Source organism: Pomacea canaliculata, linkage group LG4 (genome assembly GCF_003073045.1).
Source record: "Pomacea canaliculata isolate SZHN2017 linkage group LG4, ASM307304v1, whole genome shotgun sequence".
Classification (NCBI taxonomy): domain Eukaryota; kingdom Metazoa; phylum Mollusca; class Gastropoda; order Architaenioglossa; family Ampullariidae; genus Pomacea; species Pomacea canaliculata.
The window spans coordinates 832200-859625 of record NC_037593.1 but is presented as its reverse complement, the minus strand read 5'-3'; the positions used below and the strand labels follow the sequence as shown (position 1 = coordinate 859625).

Sequence of the window (27426 nt, the reverse complement as noted above, 5' to 3'; positions counted from 1 at the left end):
GGGAGTTTATGCCTTGTCACTGAGTTGGGAGAGACTCGGGGCATACATCCGCAGTCCTTCTGCCAAAGTTTGACTAAGATCAAGGGAGCCAATGTCACACTTCTCCTAATGGTGATGGTCTTGGGTGCTCAGAGTTAGCAGCTTTGTCGATGGGGGTACCTAGAAAACTACCACCCATATGGGCTTTGTGAAACAGCTGCTGTTACATCTTGCTCCGGAGAATCTGACCCTTCACGCCTGTGCCTTATCAGAAGTGCCATCAGAAGTCAACATTTCTCTAGTGATGCAGTGGCAGGCATCGCTACTGCTAGAAAGCCCTCCACTTTAGTAGCATAGAAATCTTAGGAACTGGATCTTTCCAATATGTCCCAGGCGAAAGTGGCAGAATTTGTGGCTTTTAAACAAGTGATCCTTGGAGTTAGTTACTATTGAAGGCTATAGAACCATGTAATCAGATACGTTCTGTCACATGGGGGCCTATGGAAGTGGGGGGCCAATAGGCATATTTCTACTTTGCTGACAAATTTCACTATTGCTCGCACAGTAGGTTGCACTCTCTTCTTCTTGGTATTGGAGGGTGGGTTCATGCTGAATTCGTCCTGATACTGCATTTCATGGTTTGTAGATGCAAATGAGTGTGTTAGTGTGTTCTAACATTCAGCAAAATACCCCATTTGGCAAACAGGTCTGTTACACCTCTTTTATGTTGTCTGTAGCTCAGACAATCGTCCCTTCCGACTTGCTGGAGGTGCAAACATGGAAAAAGTAGTACGCATGGACCGAGAATTATCTAAGTATGGGAAATGTGAGGTGACCACAGAGGAGGCCATGGCTGCTCTGAAAAAGGCATACAAGTGGGCCCAGATGGGAATGGTTGTCTCCACAGCACCACCTGTCGACACTCTGTCAACAGATACCGGGGCCAGCACAGATAAGAAAAAGACAGCCTCAGAAGTGATTTGCAAAGAGAAGAATGCAGAGCTGGCAAGGTGAGTTTTTAATGCTATGAGCTGATGCATTGTGGGACAGGAAATAGAAATAGTAATCTTCAACAGATAGTATTGATTGTTATCTTGGCTAATTAAGATATCTGTTCAGTCAGTTGAAGTTTCCTGCCACAGACAGCTGTTGTCAGTTGATAAACTTCCATAAAACTGGGGTGACCAAATTTAGACCAGGTAATACATTGTTTTTTGCAGAACAGATCCAGTTCGGGCATTTATCAGTGGCCATGTAGCCAACACCATGGCAGCAGAAGTGATTGCCCTTCTGCACAATCTGCTGACGGCCCCTGTGTCCAGCACTGCTCAGACATGGGCTGAAGCTGTACAGCGTGTGCTGTGCAATGCTCTCTCTGGCCTCCCTGTGCTTCTGGCATCCACTGAGAGCCTGGGCTCTCCACGCAGTCACACCGTGCAGCTCATGTCCACTGCGAAACTGGCCAATGCCGCTCTGGCAGCACTGGGGGCTTTTCACGAGACTGTCAAGCCAGGCTGTGCTGTGAAGGTGAGGCATGTTTAGTATCATACAGCTTGGGCAAGTGGCTGAACTCTTATCCTAAGCTACTTTCAGTGAAATCTGGTGAAGTAACATAAATGATGTTTAAAAGAATTTAAAGGATTTCAGTAGGACTTACTATAAGCCTTTTCAGTCTACTATTGTAAGTGTGTTTTCTTTGGGGGTCAGATTCATGTGTGCCATGTTTCTCATCTCTGTGTGTGTGTCAGGTACTGGGTGAAGGAATCCAGAACACAGAGGGCATTGTGCAGAGTGTGTCCGAACAGCTGGACCAGGTGACAGTAGAGCTAAATAAGGAAGATGGAGATTTCCCTTCAGCACGCTATGCTCACTCCGTGAAGATCCCTCTCGCACGTGTACAGCCTGTCAGAAATGAGGTTAGTGGGGCAAGCATTAAGTGCTGTTGTCATAGTTGAGTTGTTTCTTTCTCTAGTCATACTTCTTTCATTAGACTGTTCATACTTGAGTTCATACTACTATCATTCTGTATCCTGAGTCTTATTTCATTACTGTCATTTTATATACTGAAGCAAAATTCACTACTATCACGAGCTTGTTTTCTGAGGTATACTTAAGTTATATTTCTCTACGGACATTCTGTACACTTGATAATAAAATGTCAAAGAGTTGTAGTCAAGACATTTTCATTTATTTGCTGGTAGTTATTTTTAAATTTTCATTTCAAGTGATTTTCCATGTTGTTTTAGTTATGGACTCTGTATATACAGGAAAGGTGAGAGGAGTGGAGCAACATACAAGCATATGTTTGTTACATCTGTGCATGATTATAAAGGTTGTGAATGTAAGTTGTTGCATGTTATTTGTGTCGATCTACAGCTCTTCCTTCAGTGCCACAGTCAGATGAGCGAGTCTGTCATTGCTGCAGTGCAGGCCACCATTCTGCCTGCTGATGAGATGGCACAGTCCCCACTCCAGCAGTCTTTGAGTACAGTGGTGGGAACAGATGGTAACACTCTGGTTCACCAGGTACAAAAGATATTTAACCCCTCTTCATAGGGGCAGTTGTGTAGGCATGTTCATCCAAATAAAAAAATGAATGCAAGTCGACTTAATCAGGAGTAATTGATTTAATATATAATATAATAAAAAACCACAAAAGCAAAAAAAAAAAAAACCAAAACAACATAAAAATGTGTGCTTTAAAAACAACTGACATCCAAATAAGAACTAATTCAAGACCCTGAAGGTGCAGGTTTCGAGTTTAAGGTATGTTAGATGTTTGTAATGCTTGAATGCATGTATGTGCATATGTGAGGATGTGTGTTTTGTGTACAGGTGTGCCGTGTAATGGCAGAGATACAGACCAGAGCAGCTATGGTGTTGGCGCTGTACATGCGCAGTGTGGAATTCTCCAAGCTTTTCATTGCCCAATGTGGGGCTTGTGTTCACACACTGAAAATTCTGGGCAAGGACTGCAGCCCAGGTATTTGCTGACTGGCAGATGCTACACAGCAAAAGCATCTGATTTTTTCTCACAAACATTTATACATATTGATGTCCTTTAGATATCTTTTCAAAACTTTAATGAGACTGTCAGCAATTCTGATTGCACATTATCTCATGACCCTGCAGTGGCTCACTGACCATGAAGTCCGAGTACACTGTAAACTGTGAGATGTTAAGAGTGGCTGACTGACCGCAATGTCAGAGTACACCGTAAGCTGTGAAATGTTAGACTTGTTCATTGCTGTCCTCAGGCTGTTGGATTTAATGGCCTGAAAGTATGATAGTATGATTATCAACATTTTCAGCCCGCTCATTTGAGTCTTTCTGTGGTGCCAGAGTTTGCATGTTATAAATATGTTCACACTTGCAACTGATGGTATGCTGTGATTCAGTATTTTGTCTAACAGCTGTAGCCATGAACAGACTGCATTCAAATATATTACCTGCTAGCTTATATTAAAAATCTTGATTTGACAGTTTTTCCTAGAAAGTGGTTTGTGAAGGCATTATTAATGCAACTTGACTGTTGCATGTCAAGGAAGCCGTCAAGCTGTTGTGGAAGCTCATTGCCAGAGACTACGTATGCTTTACAGAGACTGTGCCAAACCACCGCCACCACCCAGCAGAACAGACAACAGGCCTGTAAGACATGCTGCTAGTCTACTAAAACATAGTATCTGCAGGACTTAGTGGCTGTATGATGAATATCAGACTATGTCAGACTACGAGTACAACCCTAGCCATATTCACTACCATTTCTTGGATTTATTGTCTTCCACTCCCATTGGTGTGATTAGTAGTACATAACATGGCTTAAAGCAAGTTTATGTCCTGTAATGTCCATAGTGTGCTCTGGTTGATGTAAACAATGGGAATAATTAGTCATACCCTTCTTAAGAAAGTTCTAGCAAACGAATAGATTGACTCATGTAAAGAAAACACTGATATTTGCCTGGTTATTCTTGATGTTCATTGCAAAGTTTGGGTCTAAAAGAGCATGGAGCCTGCTCAGTAATGATACTCATGAGTAAGTCTTGCCTTCTACATCTCCTCTGTGGCAGTCCAAAGAGATGGTGTGGGATGTGACACGCGCATTCCCCCCTATACGGGCCTGCCTTTTCTCGCAGAGCCTAACTGTCATCACCTTCCTGGGGGACCCCAGTGCTGGTAGTGGTCTGCCTCGTGGAGCCATGGTATTTGCCAACCAGCCAATCCCCAAAGAGGTCAGAGCTTTCTGGAAGTGCAATGGTATTTTAGCTGACCATGATATATTGGAAGCATGATGATTGCTTTCTACAACTAGCATATAATCCAATACAGTAAAACCTCCCTATTAAGATTCACTAAAATCCACCGAAGTCAGGTAGTAACAGAGAGGTGGTGTCATAGGGAGATCATTTAGTCTGTGTTCCGATAGGTGGTAGATATGACTGGAGTGATAAGGTTTGGATTGCAATGACTAGTGACCCAATGAACGAGCAGTATGCTTCTAGAATGGACTTTATTTATTTTATGTGTGTTTTGCAGAAAATCATAATATGTGGTAAACAGTCAGCCACAAGCAATCTAATTCAAAACATAATTAATTTTTAAACACTTGAATTCTGCTAAAAGTTCATTAAAAGTCAGGTTGGGAGGTAGTCGTAATAGAGATGATATATAATGAAATGCTTTCATGAATATGACATTATATAATGTTGATCTGCAATGTATGTTGAGTGTTACGATGAGAAATGGAAAGTTGTGATAAGACATGGAAATAAGGATGGGATCTTGTCTGTGAGATTTTTCTTAATCTACCGTTGCAGATGTATTTATACAAGTGCAGTCCTTCAGAAGTTTGTTTCGCATTCTTGTCAATAAACAGCTTGACACCTACAGAACAATGTGTTTTTCGGTGTAGGCACCATCGTTTTACTGGGAGCTAGAGATCTGCTCCTTTGGAGAGACTCATGAAGACAGTTCCGCTGTTGTGTCCTTTGGATTTGCACCACAAGCTGAGAAGAAAGATGGAGCGTGGACCAACCCTGTTGGAACTTGTTTGTTTTTGAAGTGAGTTTCAATATGGGTGGTGTTAAAGTGAGTTGTATATGTTGTAGCAGGAAAATATGGGTTAGTGTTAAAGTGCTTTTGATTGAAATGATGACAGGCTGTTCGTAGAGAGGTAGCTGTTTATATAGTAGTTAATAGAGATCTAGCTGATTAAAGAGTAGGTCTGTTTATAGAATTATTGATCGAGATCTGTTATAATAATAATGACAAATGCAAAATTTACATAGATCTAGCTGATTAAAGAGTAAGTCTGTTCATTGAGTTCATTCAGCTGTTTATATTGCTTTTAGAGATCCAGCCAATTCAAGATCTAGATCCATCTGATCCTACATTAGGAGATAGGGTTTGTGCTCTGTTCATGTGTTTTCGTAACCTCAGCGCTCTCTTTGATTAATTTGCACTGCAGAGAAAGCCTTGGTTTGGGTATTGAGTGATATAGTTGCGTACCTAACATTCATTTTGATATGTGTTTAGTGATCTGTTCTTCTAATGTTTATCATATATATATGTTTGACAAGAAGTTTAGTTTATAAATTATTTTTGAATTTTTACTTACATTTATTTACGTTTAACATTGAAAATTTGGCCCCAGAATCATCCATGCCATTTCAAAACAGATTTGAGATGATTCATTTTGTCATTCTGCCTTATCAGCAATGGAAAAGCTGTTCACTACAATGGGGCCAGCCTGCTTCAGTGGCGAAGCGTACGTGTGGATGTGACACTGGGCGTGGGTGATGTGGCAGGCATAGGGTGGGAGAGAACTAGTGAACAAACCCCAAATAGCACTGCTGTTCCCAAAGGACAAGTGTACTTTACGTATCGGGGCCAGCGCCTGCCAGCAACCTTGGACAGTGTGGCAGGAGCCATGTTTCCTGTTGTGCACATTCAGAAGAAGGTGAAGGCCACAGTAACAAAGACTTGCATATGAAGAGATGTGTAACAATGTAACATAACTCACATAAGTGTGTGCATCTTTAGCCTTCACTTTAGGGCATGAGTGCTGGACACCATTTTTTCTTTGACTGTACCAGATGACATTACCATAAAAGGTTACACTAGCTCTTTAACCATCGAAAGTTGTCTCCCTGACAGATGCCATGTGCCTGGCATACACAGCACTCCTCGAGTCAGGTGAGCAACTGCCCTGTAAAAGCGTAAAAGGTCAAACACAAGGCCAATACACCAGTTTTTTCAATGGTTACTGTGGCGTTCATTAGCCGCTGCTCTTATTCACTGCGACTTTCACTCTGTGCTGAAAACCTGTTAATTATCAGTGGGAATCAGCTGAACCAGGCATTGCCATCATCAGATGTTTCATTGTTTTCTGTTGTGACACCGGATGCTTTTTATCAGCAGCGTCGACTGTGTTACAGTTATTTACGTTATAGAGAATTCTGCATTTTCGTCCTTGAGGAAAGACATGTGCTTGTCTGTCTGTTTCTTCTTTGCCATGCTTTTTATGCGACAGAGAATTTAGTGTTTTTTGTCAGAATTTTTGTGACTCCTGTCAGTCAGTGTCGCCTGTGTTATGGTTTTACTGCTGCAGAGAATTCAGCCTGTTTTCTTCAGAATTCTTTTGATGTCGGACTTCTTTTCTGGTAGTCAGGCAAACAACTTTTCGATGGTTAAAGAGTTGTGTAACCGTTTATCTCCTATTGTCATGTTATCTGGTAAGTTTCGAAGAAAGAGAAGTTGTTTTCTATTGAGTACATAAGCTCAGATAGTCAGATGTAGTTTCGTTTGCTGTTGCATCAGTGTAGGTTCTGTTGAATAATTATTCAGCTCCTTACCAGTCCCAGGATCAACTAGAATTTCTTTCGCATTCCCCTTATCCTGACATTTTACCATTTAAATCTAATGTGCTTGTTTCTCTTTCTTTATTTTGGTAAAATGATTTAAGAGCATCATTAGATACTGTACCTTCATTAGTAGGTGTGGTTCACTGAATCCTTTATTCTAACTTTGATGAACATATGTGTAGAACTGTCGAGTGAAGGCCAACTTTGGCACACGACCCTTTGCTTATGCTGAGGGACAGCAGCACAGAGAAGCAGCAGAGGCAGTCAACGATGTCATTCGGGATATTCGCGAGTCTTTTGGACATCTTCCTTTTCACTGTGTCTCTGACAGTGACAGTGATGGCAATGATGCAGGGGGTGGCACATCTGCAACAGAATCAAGGGACAGCCGCACACCGCCCCGTGCTCCATGCAAGACGGCTGTGGCTCCTGCAGCACTGAAAGGCATGTACGATTCATTCAGGTCCTTGAAACTATTGCTGCTGCATTTTAGTGTTCCAGTCTCACTTTGATGCCACTCTCACAAGTATCTTATGTAGTGAAGTGCTAATAAATATTGCCTTGGAAAGAAGCATTTGTCTGTCTGTAAGCCTGTTATGTGAATGTCACTGATATTAGACTATCAAGTGTGTATCAGGATCGAAGATAATCTGATTTGTTGTCAAGATTAGTCATCTTTCTGTTGACAGAGTATGACAGCAGCCAGTGCTTACACTATGCACGTCTGGCCAGCTATGACAGCTTTGTGCTAACAGGTGTTGACCCTCAAGTTCCAACCAGCATGGATGATGACTCAGATGATGAGCAGGTGGTGGATGATGCAGCTATGGAGGACCACCATGCTCTGCTTGTCAAAGCTTGGGAGCAGAAGGTTTTTCCTGTCATCCGCAGGAGGTTTCGCAATGAGACTGAACGTAAAGATGGCTTAGACCAGATTCGAGGTGCTTTACAACTTGGTAAGTTTTTTTATTTTGCATCCTGATTTCTTAACATAATTTAAGTGGTTTGGAATTATTTCAGAGTCATTTTCCTGCTTATAGAACCAATAGAGTGTGAAGCTAAACTATTGGACAGTACTATAATCAATAGTTTGGTTGCATTCAGCAGTTTATATGCCGTCCTGCAGTTCTTATATGTCCTTATAGATTAATAGATTTGCTGTGTCAACACAAGACCAGTATTCCTGCAAGTTTTGTCACATTAGGGTGCCTACAGTCCTTATAGGTTTGTAGATTTGGAAGCAGACTAAGGCCTTAGATATGCTTATTTTTAGTAAATAGTCCTAATAAATTGTGGTCAGGCCCATTTTAAAGAAATGCTTATTACTGCATTTTTATGTAAAATGTGTTGACAGTATAGAGTTTAACTAGTCAGTTATGGATGAAGTAAAAAGGAGGAACTACAGGAGGACAGTCAAAAAAAGGTAGTGGTGTAAGCTTTGAATCAATTTCTGACCCTTGGCTATCGCCACTTTTAATGTGGATATCAATTAAAAGAGAGCAGCACTGCAGGAAGAGACAGCAATACAGAAAACTGGGCGATGCATGATTTTATATTGTCTGTTAACATTTGGCCCGTTACTGGCTTTGTCTCAATGTTACTGACAATCATTTTGACATAATTACATTGAAACTGAACTTGAGATACTACAGATTGAGATAGAGCTGCTTCAAAATTTTTATCTGTACCGAATGTTATCAAGAACAGTACTTAAGACTATTTTATGAAGAACTTATGAATTTGGACATTTTCAAAAAGTGGATACTAGCTAACGTGGTGGAAAAAATAGTGAAAATCAGCGCACAGCAAAAAGGATTCAGATAGACATAATCTAATTTTTGTCAAACTTGATTTGAAAATGGCATGTTCAGATCCAAAATTTCTGACTACGGTAAGAAAAAGAGCTAATTATTAGTCTTATTATCTGAAAAGATGAGGACTGCATTTTTCTGATGATGTTGCAGTTCTAGATACAGCACTGGCATGCACTATTTCATAGGCTGTTTTTTGCTCTTACATGCACACACACATACAAAGGATGGGGGAATAAAAGGATTCCACTTGCTAAAGAGAACGTATAAGCCTTGCTTATACCACGCATAAGGAAAGCTGCCTACCAGAGGTCCTTCGTGCCAGCAGCCATCACCATCCTAAATAAAGGCACAAGGACTCAGGAGGAATCCAACAGAGACTGAAGAAGAGAGAGTGCTGACATCTATTGTCAGCCATCACCTCGTGTGTCATTCTTGTCAATGACATTTTCTGGACGCAGCCGCGGTAAAGTTGAAGAAAAATGAACAATTAGCAAAATAAACAACTGATCAATGCGTACGTGTCATCTACGGTGTCACCGATCACCGCAACTAAAAAATATATCCATGGTATTCATATTGCCATGGCATAGCGTCGCACGAACTGTTTCATCCTACACTTTGTGCGAGTTTGTTACCTGTCTCGCGGTAAGTCGCTGCGATCTGCGCGGTTCGGACACGATAGGGACTGTAATTTCTGGTACTGTCATCTGACACCACAGACACTGTTACTTCTGGCACCACAGGCATTGTCACAAGAGTTCTGTGGTGATGGTTTGGAAGAGTAGCATACCACCCTGGCGTTTCCTCTTCACTGTCGTCATCCTGAAGGTATGGCGCCTCCCGCAGTTGAATGTCCTTTATCTTGGAGTATACCAAATGATCGTCTAGGTACACAAGAAGGACTGAAATTAAAAAGTTCGGCATGGTGGTCTGCATTAACCTCTGGAAAGTGGCTGGTGTGGACGTCAGACCCATTGGCATCCTGGAACGGGCGTGTTGCCAGCGGCCCTAGCCAGTCCTTTTGTTGACAATGTCTTCTCAAGATGAGCTTCATGCACGGCTGCCTGTACTGCCTGCGCCACATCTGCGGTAGAGTCCATTATCTGATCAAGGACGTTCTTCCCTAGAAGAAGCGACACGCGCCTCCTGCGCTCACTTGTGACCACATCGACCAGGTCCTTGACCACCAGGATAGGAACGTCCTCAGACGCTGGCCGTAAACATGTCCACCACCGCCACTCCTGAGTTTGTTTTAGCTGTAAGTCCTGTATGTGCCCTCGTGCCCACTCGTCAGTGACCGTCGTTACCTCACTGCCGGTGTCGAGCAACGCCATCACTCAACTGCCATAAATGACAACCTCCGCCGTCGGACACTTTCCAGTCAGGCCAGCTACACTTTATTTCCCTGTCATCCTGTTACGGAAAACGGGGGCAGTCACTTTCCCTGACCGGTCGGGCTGCAGTCCTCCGAGATGGTGTCAATCGCCGCCACTTCGACGCTCTGCGCCGCCTTCTACCTCGCCTGCTTAAATTCTGGAGCTTCGCGGCGTATTCGTCGACCACCTCATCACGTTGCTGTGGCACTGATGTCGACATTTTTGTTCGCCGTACGCCTCCACTAGGACACCCAAGATCTTTCTCTGCGTATCTCTTGCGTCATGCGGAAGCATCATAACTCGACGTCTGGCAGGTCCCTCCAGCGAGCTCAAGATGTAACCACGAGCCGCATTCTGACACATGGGGTTTATGGCGAGAGCTAACTCGACCTCTGTTTCAATCTCGTCGACACTCGTTGGCCACCGGCAAACTACTGAAAGCGGACTAACTAGTATGCTCGTAGAGCCTCTGCCCACCCAACGGATAGCATCATGGTCCTCTGTACTAATCTTCTGTCGTGGGCTTCTGCCCGTGATGAACAAATGTTTCTTTTTGTTCAGCAGTGCTTTTAGGCCCTTGGTCACCCAAGGTTTGTTGTTATGATAAACATACACTGCTTTGATGGACTGGTGCAATCAACACTATTTTACTCCTCACTTTTACTTCTAACTGTGTGTTAAATGTCTGTATGGGTATGTGAGCAAAGACAAATTTCTGCCCTGGGTCTCCTGGGCAGACAATAAAGTCTGTTTTGATTTGATTTGATTTGATTTTGATAAACGGAATGAGCCATTGTGTCTCAAATGGTCTTAACTGGCTGAATCAAGGAAGAAAATAACGTGGACATATTATCAAGTATATTGTTATACAGTCATCGAAGCACGCCATGTCAGGTAAAAACAGAGCTTAACCAGATGAAGGAATAAAGTAATGTGGACATACTGCCAAGTATATCATAGTACTGTTGGATAATGTTCTGAAAACATCCTCGACCAGTCATTGTAACAGATTTTCTGGTCCGTAAAAAGTCTTGGAAAGTTGGTATTTCAGTTTGGTCAGACCTGTGTAAACTCTGTCACATGGTCTGCCCTTTAGTTTACTATAATGTGCTCCCAATAGTTTTTGTGTGAACGTGGTTAACCCCAAATGTTACTAGGGGTGAGAATTTTACATAAATGTGATTTAACTCAGAGCATCACTTGAGGTAGCAACTCCAGATGTAGCATGAAGCCTGAGTAATGCTCAGGGCTAACAACAAGGAAGTTAATACACACACCAAAAGGGATTTTATGGCATATGGTCAATTAAAAACACAATAATGCCATGTAACACTTTATAGAGTGTTCCATTGACAATTTCAAATGAAAAATTGGAAAAGTCAGATAATAGGATATTGTTATGAGGTAGCCAAAAAAAAAAACCTGTTCGGTTTCTGTAAAAGGATACGTGTCTGTGACTTTGTCATGCAGACATGATTGACATTACCAGACAGTAGAATTCCTGTATGTGTCTGTGTTATGCAGGTATGACTGACATTGCAAGACAGACAGTAGAATTCCTTTATGAAGAGAATGGAGGCATCCCTCGTGACCTTCACCTTCCAACCATTGAGGACATTCGTGAGGATCTTGCAAAGTTCACTATCGAACGTGTTAAAAAAGGAACAACTGTTATCATCCGCACACCTGTTAGCCTCACCACCATGACAGGTGCTGCTCTTCTGCCCAAGTTTGCTGTACGTGCAATGCTAAAAACATTTGGCCTGGCTGGCACTGTGCTGGATGTGGATGCAGTAAGTACCAGTCGCTTGTTGTTGCACCAAGAAATAATGCTGCCCATGTTATGTAGAGGAATGGTCTTCAGGTATTTATGTATATGTTTATCTGGTTTATGTCTGTTGGCGTTACCTGGCCTTCACATCTTATTTCTATGCTGCTACTTGTAAGATTCGACATAAGTGCACATTTGCAGAACTTCGTGTTATTGAAAGTGTGGTCATTGTCTGAAGTATTGAGATGCTTCTGCTGAAAATTGGAATACTCAAAACATTTGAGCAGCAGGTAAAAGTTATTAAGCAGTTAGATTGTTTAAAGTCCCTATGAAACAGTTTATTAGGCCGGAGACAGATTTTCTGCATTAAGCTAAACACCATTCCATAATAGAGATGAGAAATGAGGTTGCTGCCGACTTGAAAAAATTAAACAAAATTCTTTCATGACATAAATATAGCTCATAAGACTGGGTCTGTGTAACAAGATCCAAAGACCTCCCAGATGCAGAATCCACAATATCACTTACATCTGACCGTACCCCTACTCCACCAAAGTTTAGGTTGTATTGTGTTTGTGTAGATCAGAGACCTTGCTTCTGAAAGTTTTTGTTTTATATAAATGTTACCAACATTCACCCTTTGTCTCATTTCAACCCCAAAATGTTGGCTCCCAGGCCTCCCGGGGCAGTCCGGTAGGGTAACGGTTAACACCTGTTACCAATACACTGAAGGTTGGCTGTCCTGGGCTCAGCTCTCGTCTCGGGCACAGTGTTCTTTCTCTGCAAGTGACATCTGTTTACAGGGCTGGCTGCCTTGCTGTGATAAAGTCTTAGTTGCTGGCACTGCGTAAAACACCAATCCCCCCCCCACCTCCTAGAACTGCGTAATTTTGTGTCAAGGGAATGAAAGGGTCAACACTGTCATTACTATGTGCAATCTTTTAACAAAACACAGAAAGATGTAAGTCTGTCCAGATTTGCTGGGCCTTAGCTTTAAGACAACACGCCACCACCTAACACACACAGCTCTTGTGTTTGCTGCAGCCTTAGTCAACACAACATGTGTGACATTCTGAGCACTTGTGTTCATGGCAAGCTAAAAGCACTAATCAACATGTTCAGTAGTAGCAAGTAAACAGCTCAGCTAGGGTATATGCATCACATACAGATATACAGAAGTAACTCCTCAATACTGTCAACTAAAAACCAGTTGTTTAGTGAATTTAGGATACTTCATTATTGAGGCAAGACTTGACCTGAACATAAGTTAATTGTTGGTACAACCATAGTTTATTGTACACGGTACAAATCAGTGAATATGTTTAACATGGTGCAAGGATGCAATGTGTGTGTGTGGAAATACTTGTTACATGATGGAAAAGATGAATAGAGGCCGAAGTAAGAATGTGCTTGCATTCTTAAGGGTGTTGTGTCCTGCGTGATGTAAATTGCCATTCTCTCTACAGCCCAATGAATTGGTACAAGTGGAGACATACTTGAGAAGCGAGGGAGTGCTGGTTCGATTCTGGTATCCGTTGGAAGTTCTGGAAAAGCCTCAGCAGGGCCTTCGCAAGTCTTCCATCACTGGTGGCCAGACCATGGATACATCCAGCCTCCACATTCACAGGTTAGTAGGATCTTTCCTTCATAGTATGAGAGCAGGTTAGTAAGATCCTGTGAAAAGATTAAGAGCAGGTTGATAAGTTTCTATCTGGGTAATATAAGAGCAGGTTGGTAATATCATGTCTGTGTAGTATGAAGAAAGGAGTGTGCTGGAAATGTATGTAGAGGTTCTTGAGGTTTGTAGCCTCCAGGTCCAGGCACACATGTCTGTACAGCTGGTGTGTATACTCAGCTGTCTGTAAGTAAACACAAACCTTAAAGAGGAAGCATGAGAAAGAAGGATGAGCTGTACTACGCTTGCTCTTAACTTGCTTTGGTATCGCATGTCAGGGAACTACTGCAGAGCGAAGCGGTGCTGGCCCGCATGTTCATCCGCACAGCATTCCTGCGCCTTATTGACCATTGCAACTCACCAGCCCTGGATGGTGAACTGCTCTCTAGTGTGGCTGCCTCAGCCTCAGCCAATGCCGTCAGTGGAATGGCCTCCTGTGCTGCCACGCTTCAAGAGCTAGACCTGGAGAACCTCCTTCTCTTGTCAACAGAGTTATTGGCCCCTCCCCTACCAGATGGCACACTGATCGCACAAACGCCAGCAGTGGCTCCACTTTCTCCCAAGCAGTGTTTAGCACCCATGCTTTGCTCCTTGACAGGGCTGGTCTATTACCATGGGGATCGTTTGCAGAGAGAGCTAGCCACAGCCATATCGCGTGCAGCGGAGCAAGGGGAAGACTACCTGATAGAACTCACTAGCCAGTTGTGCATGTGCCTTCAGGTAATTTGGGGTGCTGGGTGGCGTTTGTTAGCTTTTGATGTGCTTAAACTTTGTAGGTCAGTTAAGGTGCTGGTAATAAAAGGTTCATCAATGTGCTTAAGCTTGTAGGTAAATGAAAGTGCTGGTGATGGAAATTGAGTTTGTTGATCTGCTAATGTGCCAGAGGCAAGTTTAGCTATAAGTGTTTGGCATTGTTGCTTTCTTTGAAACCCTACTTTGCATGTGTGTCTCCAGAATAACTTTAACTTTTCCTTTTTAAAGAGGTAATATATATAACTTGACATAAACTGGTTGACTTGAAAGAGACTTTTCTGAAGTCGTATTTATTGCGGTTAAGTCTTGGTTCTTAGCTACAATATGCACATGCTTTATGTAATTAGTGTACTTAGCATATGCATATATGTATGCGTTCTTAGCCATTTATCTAGAAGTGGAATGTGCACATGCTTTATATTGCCTGTCACGCAGGTAATGTTGACCATCTGTTTGTACAGACTGCCCCAGAGATGTTTCCTTCAGAGGAGATGCCAGTCACTGAAGTCAAGATTAACACAGATGTTCATTTTCCAGGTGTAGCATGTTTGATTGTTTCTTGCAAAACAGATCCCAAGATTGGCAAGAAAGAGTGAGTACTGTTGCTGTTGTTGTACTGGTGGTTTTATGATTTTCTCTCCTTAGTTAAATGATATTAATAATGTTATAAATAAAGCACAGTCTGACAGTGAGAGACAGTGTGTGGGTGTAATGTGGGGCACCTGTTGATAACTGATAACATCTGCACCATTTGTCTGATATTTGATTACAGCTTGGTTCTGGTCTATGTTTGGTAGAGGTGTACATTATATCAAAGCGAGTTAATTTTTGTTATTTGTATTTTCTGCTTTCTAAAATATTACAACTGGCTCATGAGGAATACAATACTGAGCAAACGAAAATGTGGCATACTCATGATACATTGAACAAATATAGACAATGTTGTTGTCATTGGAGAGAGTATCTTACAAGAATGATAAGTGACAAATTTTTAGTTACCAGGGTAACAGAATAAGCAAAAAGTTATGCTTTTTTACATCTAGCCCTCGGTCTAAGTAGCAGAAATAAAAACATTACATTACATTAATTCAAAACTAGGCAAAAAAAGAAGAGAGAGAGAGCAGGAGGGAAGGGCTGCAGGGAGTGAGTGAGGGATGAGTCACAGAGATACCCAGAGAGGGGGAGGAAGAAAGTCACCAAGTCACATAATAGCACTAGTGAGTCACCAAGTCAGAGAAAACAGCAGAGAGGGGGAGAAAGTCACCAAGTCACAGAGTAGCCGCAGAGTCGCCAGGTCATGGAGATAAAAATAATGAGTTAACAAGCCATAGAAATGAGGATGGGGAGTTAGTGCCATTTTTTTTTTCTCCTCCATCACTTTTTTGGATGTATGCAGTGAATAGGTTGATAAATGTAATTAGAAGTCACTTTTCTCAGTTGGCAGATGTCAGTTGAAATGTCAAACTGACAAGCTTGAAGTTTTTACTTGCTGTTACAATTAATTTACAATTAATTTTTTAATATAAGCTAGAAAGATGGTAGAAGTAGTAATTTTTTCAGTTGTCTGGTCTTCTGGGAAGTGACTCACCACCATGATGATGATCATCATCGTCATCATTATTGCTCTCATCATTGCTGCTGCTTTTATAATTTTTATCAGTCATGCCATAAGAAATGTGGTGACCCACTGTGATGGCTAGACTATTGCTTGCTTGCAGTTCTTCACCATACAAGTCACCCTGGGCTCGCATCTATATGTACACCGGAAAACGCATCAAGAAATCTGGGCAGGTGACTCGACAGGAAGTAGTTAGCTACCCTCGTGATATCACCAGCACAAGTACCCACAGTGAACAGTTTTCTCCAGCTGTTCTACCAGCTGAACAGGTATTAAAGGGCACCATGAGGCGTTTTGAGAAACAAGGGTAGACAAAGTTAATATCAGTGTGGGAGATATGACCCATGAGGGAACATCAAAGAGAGTAAAAGAGCATGGAGAAATATGACTGGTGAACATGTATGATGAAAGGTCACATGAGATGTGGCACAGCATATGTTGGCTTGGCCGCCAGTGTCAGCCACTCAGAGAATGTTTGTCTGAGAAAGAGAGTGAGAGAGAGCAAGGCTTAACTGAAAAATGAATCAGAATGCTTGGTTTTCAGATTATATGTATGCAGAGAACTACACTATAGAGTCTCTTCATGACCAGTATGGCCAAATTATGAGACTTAGCATTGTGTCTTCAGTAAAAGTAATACAGTTTTAATGTTCACATTCCTGCTTGTACCAACGCATGTGTTGTGGTTTTGGTGAGGCATGGTTTTGTTGTAAAGCCAGTTGATGAGAAGTGCTAGCCTGTTTTATCAGCCTACTTTTATCTGCAGGTGCATGTGCGACTTGGCATTTCCCCACCTCCAGGCCTGATCCTGACCATCCATGGTCTGCCTCCTCAGTTTCTCTTGGCTGTGGCCTACTTAGAGACTTTACTGACAGAAAAGTTTGGCTGTGGTATGAAAAGTTGCGGAGCTCGCCGGGGCGGCTTGGATCATACACCACAAGCAGGCGGGGACGTTCCCTCATTTGCTGAAGATGAAGATCTCCCTCCAAGTCTGTGGAGTGTGGATAATATTGAGATCACAGCCCCGGTCTTGATACAGGTAGATTTTGCAGGCACTCGCATGTGTGTTTGCCTGCACACATTCAGAAATTATATTTATTTCATCAGTTTTGTTCTCTATTCTGTGACACTGCTTTGTGCAAAAGTTTCTTTTCTTCCAAATAGTGTCTCAAGAGTTGTGTTATGATGAACACCAGTACTGTTCCTAAGGAGCATTTAACATACTAAAAAACATGTTTACATTGTGAATAAAAGCGTTATACTTTTTCTCTGGATGTTTAGCTAAGGCCTACACTGCATGTTTACATAAGGATTAATAAAGTTCTAGCTGGATGTTGTCTTGTTTCTCTCATACCCCGTTTGCTTTCTCAGGTAATAGAGCTGCTGTGTGGGTACCTATGGCGCACTGATGTACCAGCTTTGCTGAAGGAGTACATGTTTCATCTGCTGGCCCAAGCAGTTCGCATCTTGCACTATTGTCAAGGACATGGCATGACCTCACTTGTGAAGCTTTCTCCTCGCTTTTCACCAACCCATGGTATATTCCAAGCGCTGGTCAGAGAACTGAAGGTCCTCTATGAAGAGGAAGTGAAGGACATGCCACAGGCCAGCACTGTGTCTGGAACAGGCGTTGGTGTTGGCGTCATGGATGCTGGCAAGTTTTCTTCCTATCTACAAGCAGTCTTTGAGGCTGGTTTAGCTGTGGCTGACGTCATGCCATGTGAGTCACCCCCTTTAAAGCCAGCAGCGCCACCCTCTGCTGAGGAAGCAGCACCAACACCAGCTTTGAGCCCAACAGTAGCCACTAAGAAGAAAAAGTTGAAAACAAAGAGGGAAAGGGGTGCTTCCTCCGCAGGTGGTGTCATAAGAAGAACACCTTCCACATCTCCCAGGGCAAGCGAGAGTGAGAGTTTGGAGTCAGCCACCAGTTCCACTTGTAGTCCCCCACCTGCTATGGCATCAGTTGTCAGTGAAACTGTTGGATCATCTTCATCAACTACCTCAGGATCATCAGGTGCAGGCATTGTGACATCACCATTGCCAAGTCTCTCCAGCAGCAATGACTCCATCAAACTTGAAGATATCTCATGGTTCCAACGTGCTATCCTTATCTCGCGTGTCCTGAGATACCTTGGCTTTGCTGAAGACCACTGTGGTGCTGATTTTGACAGTTTTGTTCAGGATGTAGCCTTGTCCATCCAACCATCGACAGCTTACAGCCGCATCATTGTTATTTCAGGCATACCTCCACAAATCAGCCCAGAGGTTGTGAAATCTGCACTGTGTAAAGTGTGCAGTAGTAATGGAGGCATTGAGCACAATGAAGTGTTTGTGCCTGAGATCTCACAGCGCCCACACAAACAGAAAGGCAGCAGTAGAACGCAGGCCATGTCTGGCCAGGCTGAGACCGGTTCAGCAGTTCAGGAGGGGTCTACAGACAGCACCTTATTCCCACCCACCGATCATCAAGAACAGGAGACAGATTTAGGCATGCAGATGACAGAGCAGTCTCCAGTAAGCCAGTCATGTGATCAAGACCAGGCATCTAATTCCCAGGCATGCACACAAGGTTTTGCAGTCTTCTCACTCATGACCAAGACAAAGGTGGAGGCTGTGCGGAAGGGGCTGTTTCGCAGCAAGGCTTTGATGGAATCCCTGCAGCTGGGTGGAGGGCTGGAGCAAGTGGATGCTCCTCCTGACCACAGCTTGGCATTTTCCACTGTCAGTCCAGCTCTGCTTACTGACGCTGAGGCCAACCAAGCCCTTGAACAGTACTTTGTCTACAAACTCTTTGGGAATACTCGGGAATTCACCGATGAAGCCTCTCAGGCTCTGACAGAAATCTTCTACAGCTGCTTTTTCATTGACCAGCAAAACAGCTCTCCAGACTGTCGTCAGGAGACTGGGTACATATGTTTGGGGCGTGAGCAGATACTACAGGCTGCTCCTGAAAACCTTCTGTTAGCCTTCTTCCAGAATAGCCGACCAGCCAAAAAACCTATTGGTGATCATGTAACATGGGTGCTTCGACAATACGGAATGAGCAAATCGCTCGACAAAGATCCGTAAGTGTCCAGCTTTTATTCACATACCCATTTAAATTCTTTCGGTAGCTTCTTAAAGTTTGCTCCCCAACATTTATGTTAAATTGTACTTGCTCTGTTTTGTGGAATACTCTTGCAAATTAATCCAATTTTTCATCTTCTCTTAAACTTTTACTAATTTCCAGTTTATTCCTGATGTTTTGACATTTTTTTTTTAAGGCAATCCTATTCTTTCATTGCACATTAGATTTAATGGCCTTGGGTAAGTTTTAATTTTTAGTGTTTGAAAACAGCACAGGAAAAAAAAGAAAAAATTATACAGACTACACCTGCATAAAATATTTTTTTGTTGACAGCCTCCACCAGTCCCCAGATTATTCCCAAAAAAAATTTCAGAAGCACACAACTTATTTCCAATACCCAGAAACATATCCAATATTTAAAAGGATCTAAATTTGTGCAAATAATGTTTAGATTCTGTGTCGGATAACAGTGCTGTTATAAAGAACTATACTGGTGTTTGTATCTCTCTTGAAGTAAGAGGCTTCTCATAATGTTGAATCATGCTATATAGTTATTTTAGATTTGTATGAGAAAGTTTTAGTTCGTTAAAGGTAGTGTTAACAGTTTATTTACAAGGTTTGGTTTATGTGAGGTAGAAATAGGTGTATAGCTGTTTTAGTTTTTTTGAGGTAGTATAAGGGGGAGCTAATTGCCTAGTGGTAGGAACAAACCCTCAAAACCCAGAGGTGCACCTACTAGCTGGTTTTATACCCATGTGATGTAGTGTGCTTTCCCCAGTTGACCTTTCCATGGAGAGGGTAATTGACTCTGCAGGGAGTGGGTAACTGACCCCATGTGAGGAAGAAAAGACAGACATCACCCTCACAAAAGCTGACTCTAGATGTGAGGGCGGTAAGGCCTCACCCCCTTGCCTTTATCTTTCTGGTTGCGTATTTAGAAGCAGAAGTTCATATGAGGTAGTATTAGCTGCTGATTGATTGTCTTGCTGTCCATGTCATGTGTCTTAGCTCTCCAGCATCAGACAAGGGAGGCAAAAGCAAAGTGAAGAAGGTGGGCAGCAAAGTTTCCAAAGAGAAAGCACTCTTGCAGCAAACCAAAGAGAGAGCACTCTTGCAGCAACTCAACGAGAAAGGGCAAGGAGAAAAGTGTGTCCTGTGGATCTTTGTCAGCGTTTTCAGTTGCAGCAGCTTACTGCCTTTTCCCATCATGCACCTTATTTCTCCTCTCTGCAACTTACTGCATTTCTGTATTTCAGCCATCATTTTCCAACACACACCTTTCTTCACGTGTCTCTTGTCTGCATGTCATGGACATGTACATCACACATGCATACCATACTACGTCCATACATGTTCTTTCACTTATCAAAAGGCAAAGATATGCCATTGGGTTTCCTGTTTCATTTATGTGAGCCCCCAAATAGTTCTAGTTTTTTCTGTTGTTTTGCTTTTGCTTTGAACTTCTATATAGAATCAGACAGGTGGTCGTAAAAAAATAATTTCCTTTAATATGATTGCTAACTTAATTCACACTCTTAACTCTATATTAGTATTCATCTTCATTAAACTCACATTCTGTATTCACACCTCCACAGTCAGATAAAGGTTGTCAGTTCTTTTTTTGGAAATGTTTTTACGTCTATCTCGTAGTTTGAGTATGCCAGTGGGAGCATTACACTGGAGAGACTAGGTCTGTTTTCATGGACAATCAGAATATTTTAAAGATTAACACTTATTTTGAGCAAAGGTCATGTACTGTCCCACCTCTCTGAATGAGAATACTGTGGCTTACAAATACATCCAAGCAAAAATATACACCAATCACACATAAGATAATTACACAAATACTTGAGGTCAAATGGGAATTACCCTACAGATACTATGCCCACAAATATTGCAGCAGCTCTGGGCGCATTGATGTGTAAAGATCAAGTCTCCTCCGCTGCAGATGCTAGTGCTCCACAGAGTTACTGTTCATGGGTAATTTGTCTCACAAATATGAGTGATTTATGTGAACTCATTTTTCAGTGAGTACTACATACTAAAAACTTCTAATGACAACACAGTCATGCTTTCTCTGCCACACAGATTGTAAACTTATTTAACTTTACCAGTTTTCATTTAAATCCATTATACATGAAGTATACAGTTATAACTTGTATAAACCAAAATTTAAACTTTATACACTTTCTTCAGAATGTGTTAAAATCACCTTGACTAGGCAAAGAATAAAGACATATCATCACACAGATAGATTTCTTGGCTATTCTGCTAAAATTCAGCCTCATTGGCTGTCTATTTGGGAATGCTTGTAGCTTTAAGTTGTACTCCCTGCTTCCACCCCTAACTGCACTCTACAAAAAAAAAAAAATTAAAAATTAAAGAGAAGTGGATTTTAGCTAAATCTTAATTCCCCCAACTACTGACCCTTAAGGATATTTTTTAACCACACAGATATTGTCATATGTGACTGACAAAATAACATATAACCCGTAATAGACATAGCCATATAATTGTACAATATGTGTTTGGTTGAGAAAGCACGTAGTATAGCTTCACTTCCGTTTTGGTTCACCGAACATTTCATTTACAAAGCTTCAGTGTTCGGTGGCCAAACTTATGTGAAAAAGAGTGCTGTTGCTGTGCCAACATGGGCCTTAATGCTTCTCAAGACACGGAGAGAGAAAGAAGAGGGGAGAGGCAGGATTTTGTGGGGAGAGAGGGAGACAGGATCTTGTGAGAATTGAACTGAATCACTTTATTGAATAGGCCCCATTTCAAGGGGAGCATACAATATCAAGGTCAATACACATAAACTGTATAGCATGCAACAGGGAAAGTCATACTGCATTTTTACAATTGTAGATTATATAGCAAGTTACTTGTGGTAAATTTACAGTAAACACAAGTACTAAGAGAACACACGGAGAAATACGCTATTTTAGGGACCTATTTCTCTGGCCTAATGCTTTGTAGACAAATGCAGCTAAAGGGTTAGAAATATTTGTTCTAGTGTCTGACATTATGTTGGAATCTGAATAGAGGTCTTTTATAATATTTTGTGGGAATCATAAATCAGCATACATAGGACAGACAAATAGAAAGTGTATTTTAGTTTATATTTTGATTTTCAGCATAGTGAAAGCGGAGCTTATGACTGTACAAACCTGAAACACCTAGCCTAAATCTTACCAGGGCATCTCTCATACCAATATGTTTAAGTTCTCCAAGAAAGCTGCTATGTATTAGGGAAGATTTGAGTAACTTATAGGGAAAGAACCTTGGGATAGAAATCACTTTGTTACATCATTCTTGATAAATCAACCCATCAAACGTAACTTGAATTCTCTTCGGAAGTGTTTGACATTGGCTACATCTTGATTTTCCCAAAGCCCTACCATATTTATACAGTGTAGATCTTGTGAGGGGAGTGATCTAGCGAGGATAGGGGGAGGCAGAGAGGGTCTTATGAGGGATGAGAAAAGATCTTTTGAGGAGAGAGGGAGAGACGTAGGAGCTTGTGGGAGGAACTCTGTAGGGGTTGGGGAGTTTAACCATGGCTAAAACAACAGCTTGGGAGTTATCAAGTATAGGTATCTGCTGTCTTGAATCCCATCCCAATTTTCATTCAGCCCCATAAGTGCTTTACATTATTTGACTGATAAATCTAGTTATACCCGCTGACCAGATTTTCACTCAGACCCATAAGTGCTGCATGTTATTTGATTGATGCAAGTAGAAAAATGCTTTATGTTTCTTGTCCATGTGCTGGGAAGGAGGCTGTTAGCAAAATGTTATGTACAATCAGCACACAGTAATAGAGGCTGACAAAGGCCCATTGGTTGTTTTGTTTGCATGTCATATATAAGATCCTGTTGAAAATTGTCGGTGTTTATTTCATTGTGTTGCTTTACTAAAGAGCCTGCTGTTGTGGTTTTTTTTTTTGGGGGGGGGGGGGGGTTGAGAATTTACTTGACATAAAGATGGCATATTTTTAGTTACTATTGAAAACCTCAGATGGAACATTGATTCTGAAAGCTGGGGGATGAAAATTATTTATTTGCTTATTTATACATTTATTTAAGACAAATATGTTGACCTGAAAACACGTCCTTTTTGTGAAAAGTGAGTTGGGTATTTTCATGGATTGAATGGGCTGTTAGCCTACGCAGATTTTTACTTTTACGCTGTATAAGACATGCTTAGTGTTACAAAAGTGATCTTGAAAAATTGTCAGTGCTTTGAAGGGTGTTTTGATGTTCCAATAAAGATGAGTAGTAGAATAGTGTATACACCTTACTAACCTGATGATGATAGCAACAGTTCGAGTTCTCAACAAAATAACAAGAGGGAGTAGTTGGTGTTATTTTTAAAATCTGTAGTGCTTTATTGACTGTTTACTGTTGTTTATAAACAGGTCTGCAACAAAGGATAGAAAACCTAAAGCAAAGGAGCAGTGGGACAATGCAGCGAAAGATGAAGCCTCTGTTGAGATGCCAGTAAAAGAAATGAAGGTTTTTTTTTTTAAGAGACATTTGTTTATGTCATTATGTAAATTACTTTTTTTTGTGTGGTAAAGTGCCACGAGCCAGTCCATAAAACAGGAATATGGTATTATATAAATTCGTCGTGTTATTATTATTATTAAATGCATGTATATAAATGTGTATATGATTGATTATGTGTATTATGTCAATTTATGTCAATTATCGAGAAAATGAATTTAAGCATACTGTCTGCTTGTTCTCATTGCTTTGATTTGGGCAGTGGAAAGAAAATGAACTTGATAATCAGGTTTGTGTGTGTGATGTATGTAACAGAGTCAGTCAGGTGGGAAGTCAGAAAGTCGTTTCCTGACGTTAGATGGCTTCCTGCAGTGTGCAATGGACTTGGTCAAGCAAGATGCACGAGCAGTGTGGCGAGCACTGTTTTCAGCCGGCTTTGACATCCACCTGAAGAGGTCAGGTTGTTGGATGAACTAAGTGTCTTAAAAAAAAGTCTTATAAAAAGGGAAATGGCTAGCTTGGTAATGAGAGAAATGAGGCATGTTGGTAGAAATGAGACATGTTGGATGGTAGAAATGAAGCATGTTAGATGGTTCTTTGAGAGAAATGAGGCATGTTAGATGGTTCTATGCCCATGTGGTGCAACTTGTTTGTCCTGCTGTTGACTCAGGTGTGGAGTGGCTACCTGATTCTCTTGAGGTTAGGAAAAGGTAAAAAAGTGAGTAAGGAAAGATGAAAAGTACCCTCACAAAGACTGTGTGATTAAAGGGTTTCCAACTTTTCACTCCTCAACAACTCTTACTGCTATCTTTTTTTAAAATCATAAAAAAGAAACTTAAAGGGATTCTAAAGGCAAAATAAAACTGCTTAGAATCATGTAAAGAGTAGGATCCACTTGAATCTTCTCTATTGTCACGTCTGTTCATATGGGAAAAGTTGAAGGTTTTGTAGCATGTTGTGTTTAAGAAGAGAAATGACATTGGATTCTTTTGTTTACTTAGACGAAGTCTCGTTCTCTGTCGTGTGACCTTATGACCTATGATCAAGACTGCTTACCAAGTGAAACAGACTGTTTTCTATAATTTTTAAAACTGTGCTTTGAACAGTTCACTTTAAAACCTAAATAAACTCACAAGACACCACCGATGATATCAAATCTTTGCAATGACCACAGACACTTCCTGTACGCCTCTGACTGACGTCACACCCAGACTCGTCTGCTTGACCATCTCGGGAAGCTATCGTGGTTTCTCGGCGAGAGGACACAACAGTCGATTTCACTGGATTTTTTCAATTTTTATAAAGATCAGCAACCGAAATAGTGCTAATAAGTGGTAGTTAAGTGAGAAACGAATCCTTTATTTCTCCTGTATTGCTCTCGTGCTCTGTCATTGTAACTAAATATAGTTTGGAAACATTTGACCGTCGCCACAGCCTTATCACAAGCCTTGAGTGTACCTTTAATGGCAGAAAAAGAGGATTTATATATTTCAGCGTTCTTCCAATTTTTTTTTTTTTAATCATCATGTACCTTGCTTTTCTAGTTCTCATCTTTCTGACCTGGTGGATATGTACTTTCCTCTTTTATTTAGACTCTCAAGATGCTTGAATAAAATCATGATACATAAGCATTTGTAATTATCCTTTCACATGTAGGTTAACAAACAGGGAAAAACAGTACAAACTTTAGCATTTAAATTTTTTCATTTGCATAATTTAACAGGTGTGCTTACCTGGATATAAGTCAAGCCCAGAGTATGATGCGTCTGTGGAATCTGGAGATGGACACTGCCCTTGTTTCCATCATCAATGAACTGTGTCGTGGTCTGCGCATAGCGTCTGCACGCCTCCACCCTCATGAGCTGCTGTTGACTGATGCTCATTTGGCAAGTCAGGGCTGTGCCTCGCTACACAGTAAGCTCCCTTCTTTTGACCTGTGGCATGTTGCATAGCACGTAGCGAATCGAGTGAAGCTAGCCTAGCGAATCTAGCGTTTAGCAAAACTAGCGGTCCTGTGCAATGCAGAGCTGGCCGGAAAGCGTAGGACCTCCCAAGGCTGCTAGTTTTGCTAGGCTAGGGGCTAGCTTCGCTAGTTAGTAGGGGTGCGCTGTGCTATGCTTTGGTTCAATTGGCTAGCTTCACTCAATTCGCTACGCCTATGCAACACGCCACTGACAGCATTCTTGTCACTTAAAGTTATCTGCTCAAATCAATCTGTTCTTCTTCCTTACAGCCAAGTACGCAGCAAATATGCACAAAAGGCATTGTTCCACCATACCAATGCCCACTGCACACATAAAGCATTGTTCTGAAATATCAATGCACAATGAACACTTAAAGTATTGTTCCAATATGTTAATTGTTAGTTTGCATGTCATGTATTGTTCTAAAATATCAATATCCAATGTATACATCAAGCATTGTTCTAAACTATTAATCCCCTATGACTTATGTACACTTAAAGCATTGTTCCAACATATCAGTGACCAATGTATGCATCATTGTTCCAACATATTGATGCCCATTGTGCACATTGAGCATTATTTTATTACTCTTTATTATTTTATTTATTATTTATTAAAGCAGATTTATATAGCGCAATTTTCAACTGCAGTGATGACTCGATGAGCTTTACAAAGCAAAATACTTTAAAACAGATGGACACAAAAAACCTGCGTTCAAACAAAGACTTATTAACAATTAGTTATACAGAGATATTGCAACTGACAAAAATACAAGGTAAAAAAGAAAAAACTGCACACCAGTGTGAACACAACTTCTAAAGGAGAACAGTAAGAGAGTTGTGATGAGGTGGAGTCTACATCTGTGATCTAAACCATTCGACGAATGTCATTAGACACATTCACAGTCCGAGCAACTCCAGATGCCGAGAGCATGCACGAATGCTTGTCCACACAGTGACAAAGACAAGCAGACATATGACTACCCATGTCCAGTGTGCACACATAGATTGCTAGAAGAGGCGTCGCCTCGACACAAAGGCCATGCACAGCAGTTCACAAGACATCAGAAGGTTTCAGTCCACACTGCTGACACATGTTGATCCAGAATCTAAAATGTAGCAAATCAGTTTGGAGATGAGAAATTGTCAAATTTGGCGTGATGGAAGTGGAGAAAATATGACTGTAGATATTGCTAGTCGACAAAATCATGCGACAAATGGGGCGAAGAGACCAATACAAAGAGGCTGGCTTTCGATGGGACAGCAGAAGGCTGTAGTTGGAAGCAAAAAACCCGCAGACAAGTGAGACAAAAAAGAATGTGTCAAATACTAGGCACGAAACCCAGAACAGGTCATCAGAGACAACAACAAATACTGAGAGCTCTGCCCCGCTCAACCAGTTAGGCCAGGGGACATCACTCTATCACTCTATGTTTTAAAGCATTGTTCCAACATATCAATACACACTGTGCTCATGAAGCATTGTTTCAACATACCAATGCCCAATGCACACCTCAAGCATTGTTCAAATATATCAGTGCTGACTGCACATATGAAACATAGTTCTAATATATCAACACTCTCTGTATATGAGCATCATTTATTGATCTTAGGAGTGTCTTATACTACTCCGTATTAACTCCTCATTCATCAAACAGACCAACCACCTGAGAGCATTCGACTGAGGTTTGCTGTCCTACAGAGTCTCAACAATAGTCTGCAAAGCTTTTTTTTGCCAATGGTTGATCTTCGCCCTGCTGTCACATTCAGCCGCAGCACTGCAGCTTTAATCAGCAAGCTTCGGGGCATTTTGTATTACGACTCCAAGTGTGGCTTCCTCAACCGAATCCTCAATGCAACAGCAAAGCGAAAGCCTGATCAGGCGGCTCCAGAGATCACACTGGATCCACTGGAGAACATAGGAGGTGAGGAAGGCCCTTTTTTTGATTTTTGTTTTTTTTTCGTTTTGCAGAGGCAACAGATGTTGTTTATCCTGTTCTTAGCTGAGTTCTTTATGTGATGTCAGAAGATTAAGTAATGGTTGG

The 27426-nt window shown here is 41.5% G+C and overlaps 1 protein-coding gene across 4 annotated transcripts in view; it reads left to right on the top strand.

The window, feature by feature from the left end:
- LOC112561768 (probable E3 ubiquitin-protein ligase HECTD4) overlaps positions 1 to 27426 on the top strand; it is a 67425-nt gene that overhangs the window by 30162 nt on the left and 9837 nt on the right. The window contains exons 37-59 of one of the 4 annotated variants that reach the window (XM_025234463.1): positions 717 to 989; positions 1200 to 1506; positions 1728 to 1895; positions 2356 to 2505; positions 2815 to 2962; positions 3524 to 3627; positions 4047 to 4208; positions 4889 to 5037; positions 5692 to 5935; positions 7022 to 7283; positions 7529 to 7795; positions 11554 to 11822; positions 13267 to 13427; positions 13754 to 14195; positions 14690 to 14820; positions 15947 to 16115; positions 16613 to 16885; positions 17218 to 18911; positions 19922 to 20047; positions 23331 to 23412; positions 23734 to 23873; positions 25142 to 25332; positions 27040 to 27306. In XM_025234463.1, coding sequence (XP_025090248.1) covers positions 717 to 989; positions 1200 to 1506; positions 1728 to 1895; positions 2356 to 2505; positions 2815 to 2962; positions 3524 to 3627; positions 4047 to 4208; positions 4889 to 5037; positions 5692 to 5935; positions 7022 to 7283; positions 7529 to 7795; positions 11554 to 11822; positions 13267 to 13427; positions 13754 to 14195; positions 14690 to 14820; positions 15947 to 16115; positions 16613 to 16885; positions 17218 to 18911; positions 19922 to 20047; positions 23331 to 23412; positions 23734 to 23873; positions 25142 to 25332; positions 27040 to 27306 — 6179 coding nt within the window. Of the gene's footprint in view, positions 1 to 716; positions 990 to 1199; positions 1507 to 1727; positions 1896 to 2355; positions 2506 to 2814; positions 2963 to 3523; positions 3628 to 4046; positions 4209 to 4888; positions 5038 to 5691; positions 5936 to 7021; positions 7284 to 7528; positions 7796 to 11553; positions 11823 to 13266; positions 13428 to 13753; positions 14196 to 14689; positions 14821 to 15946; positions 16116 to 16612; positions 16886 to 17217; positions 18912 to 19921; positions 20060 to 23330; positions 23428 to 23733; positions 23874 to 25141; positions 25333 to 27039; positions 27307 to 27426 lie in introns of all 4 variants that reach the window. The other 3 variants (XM_025234461.1, XM_025234462.1, XM_025234460.1) reach the window with 3 other exon arrangements.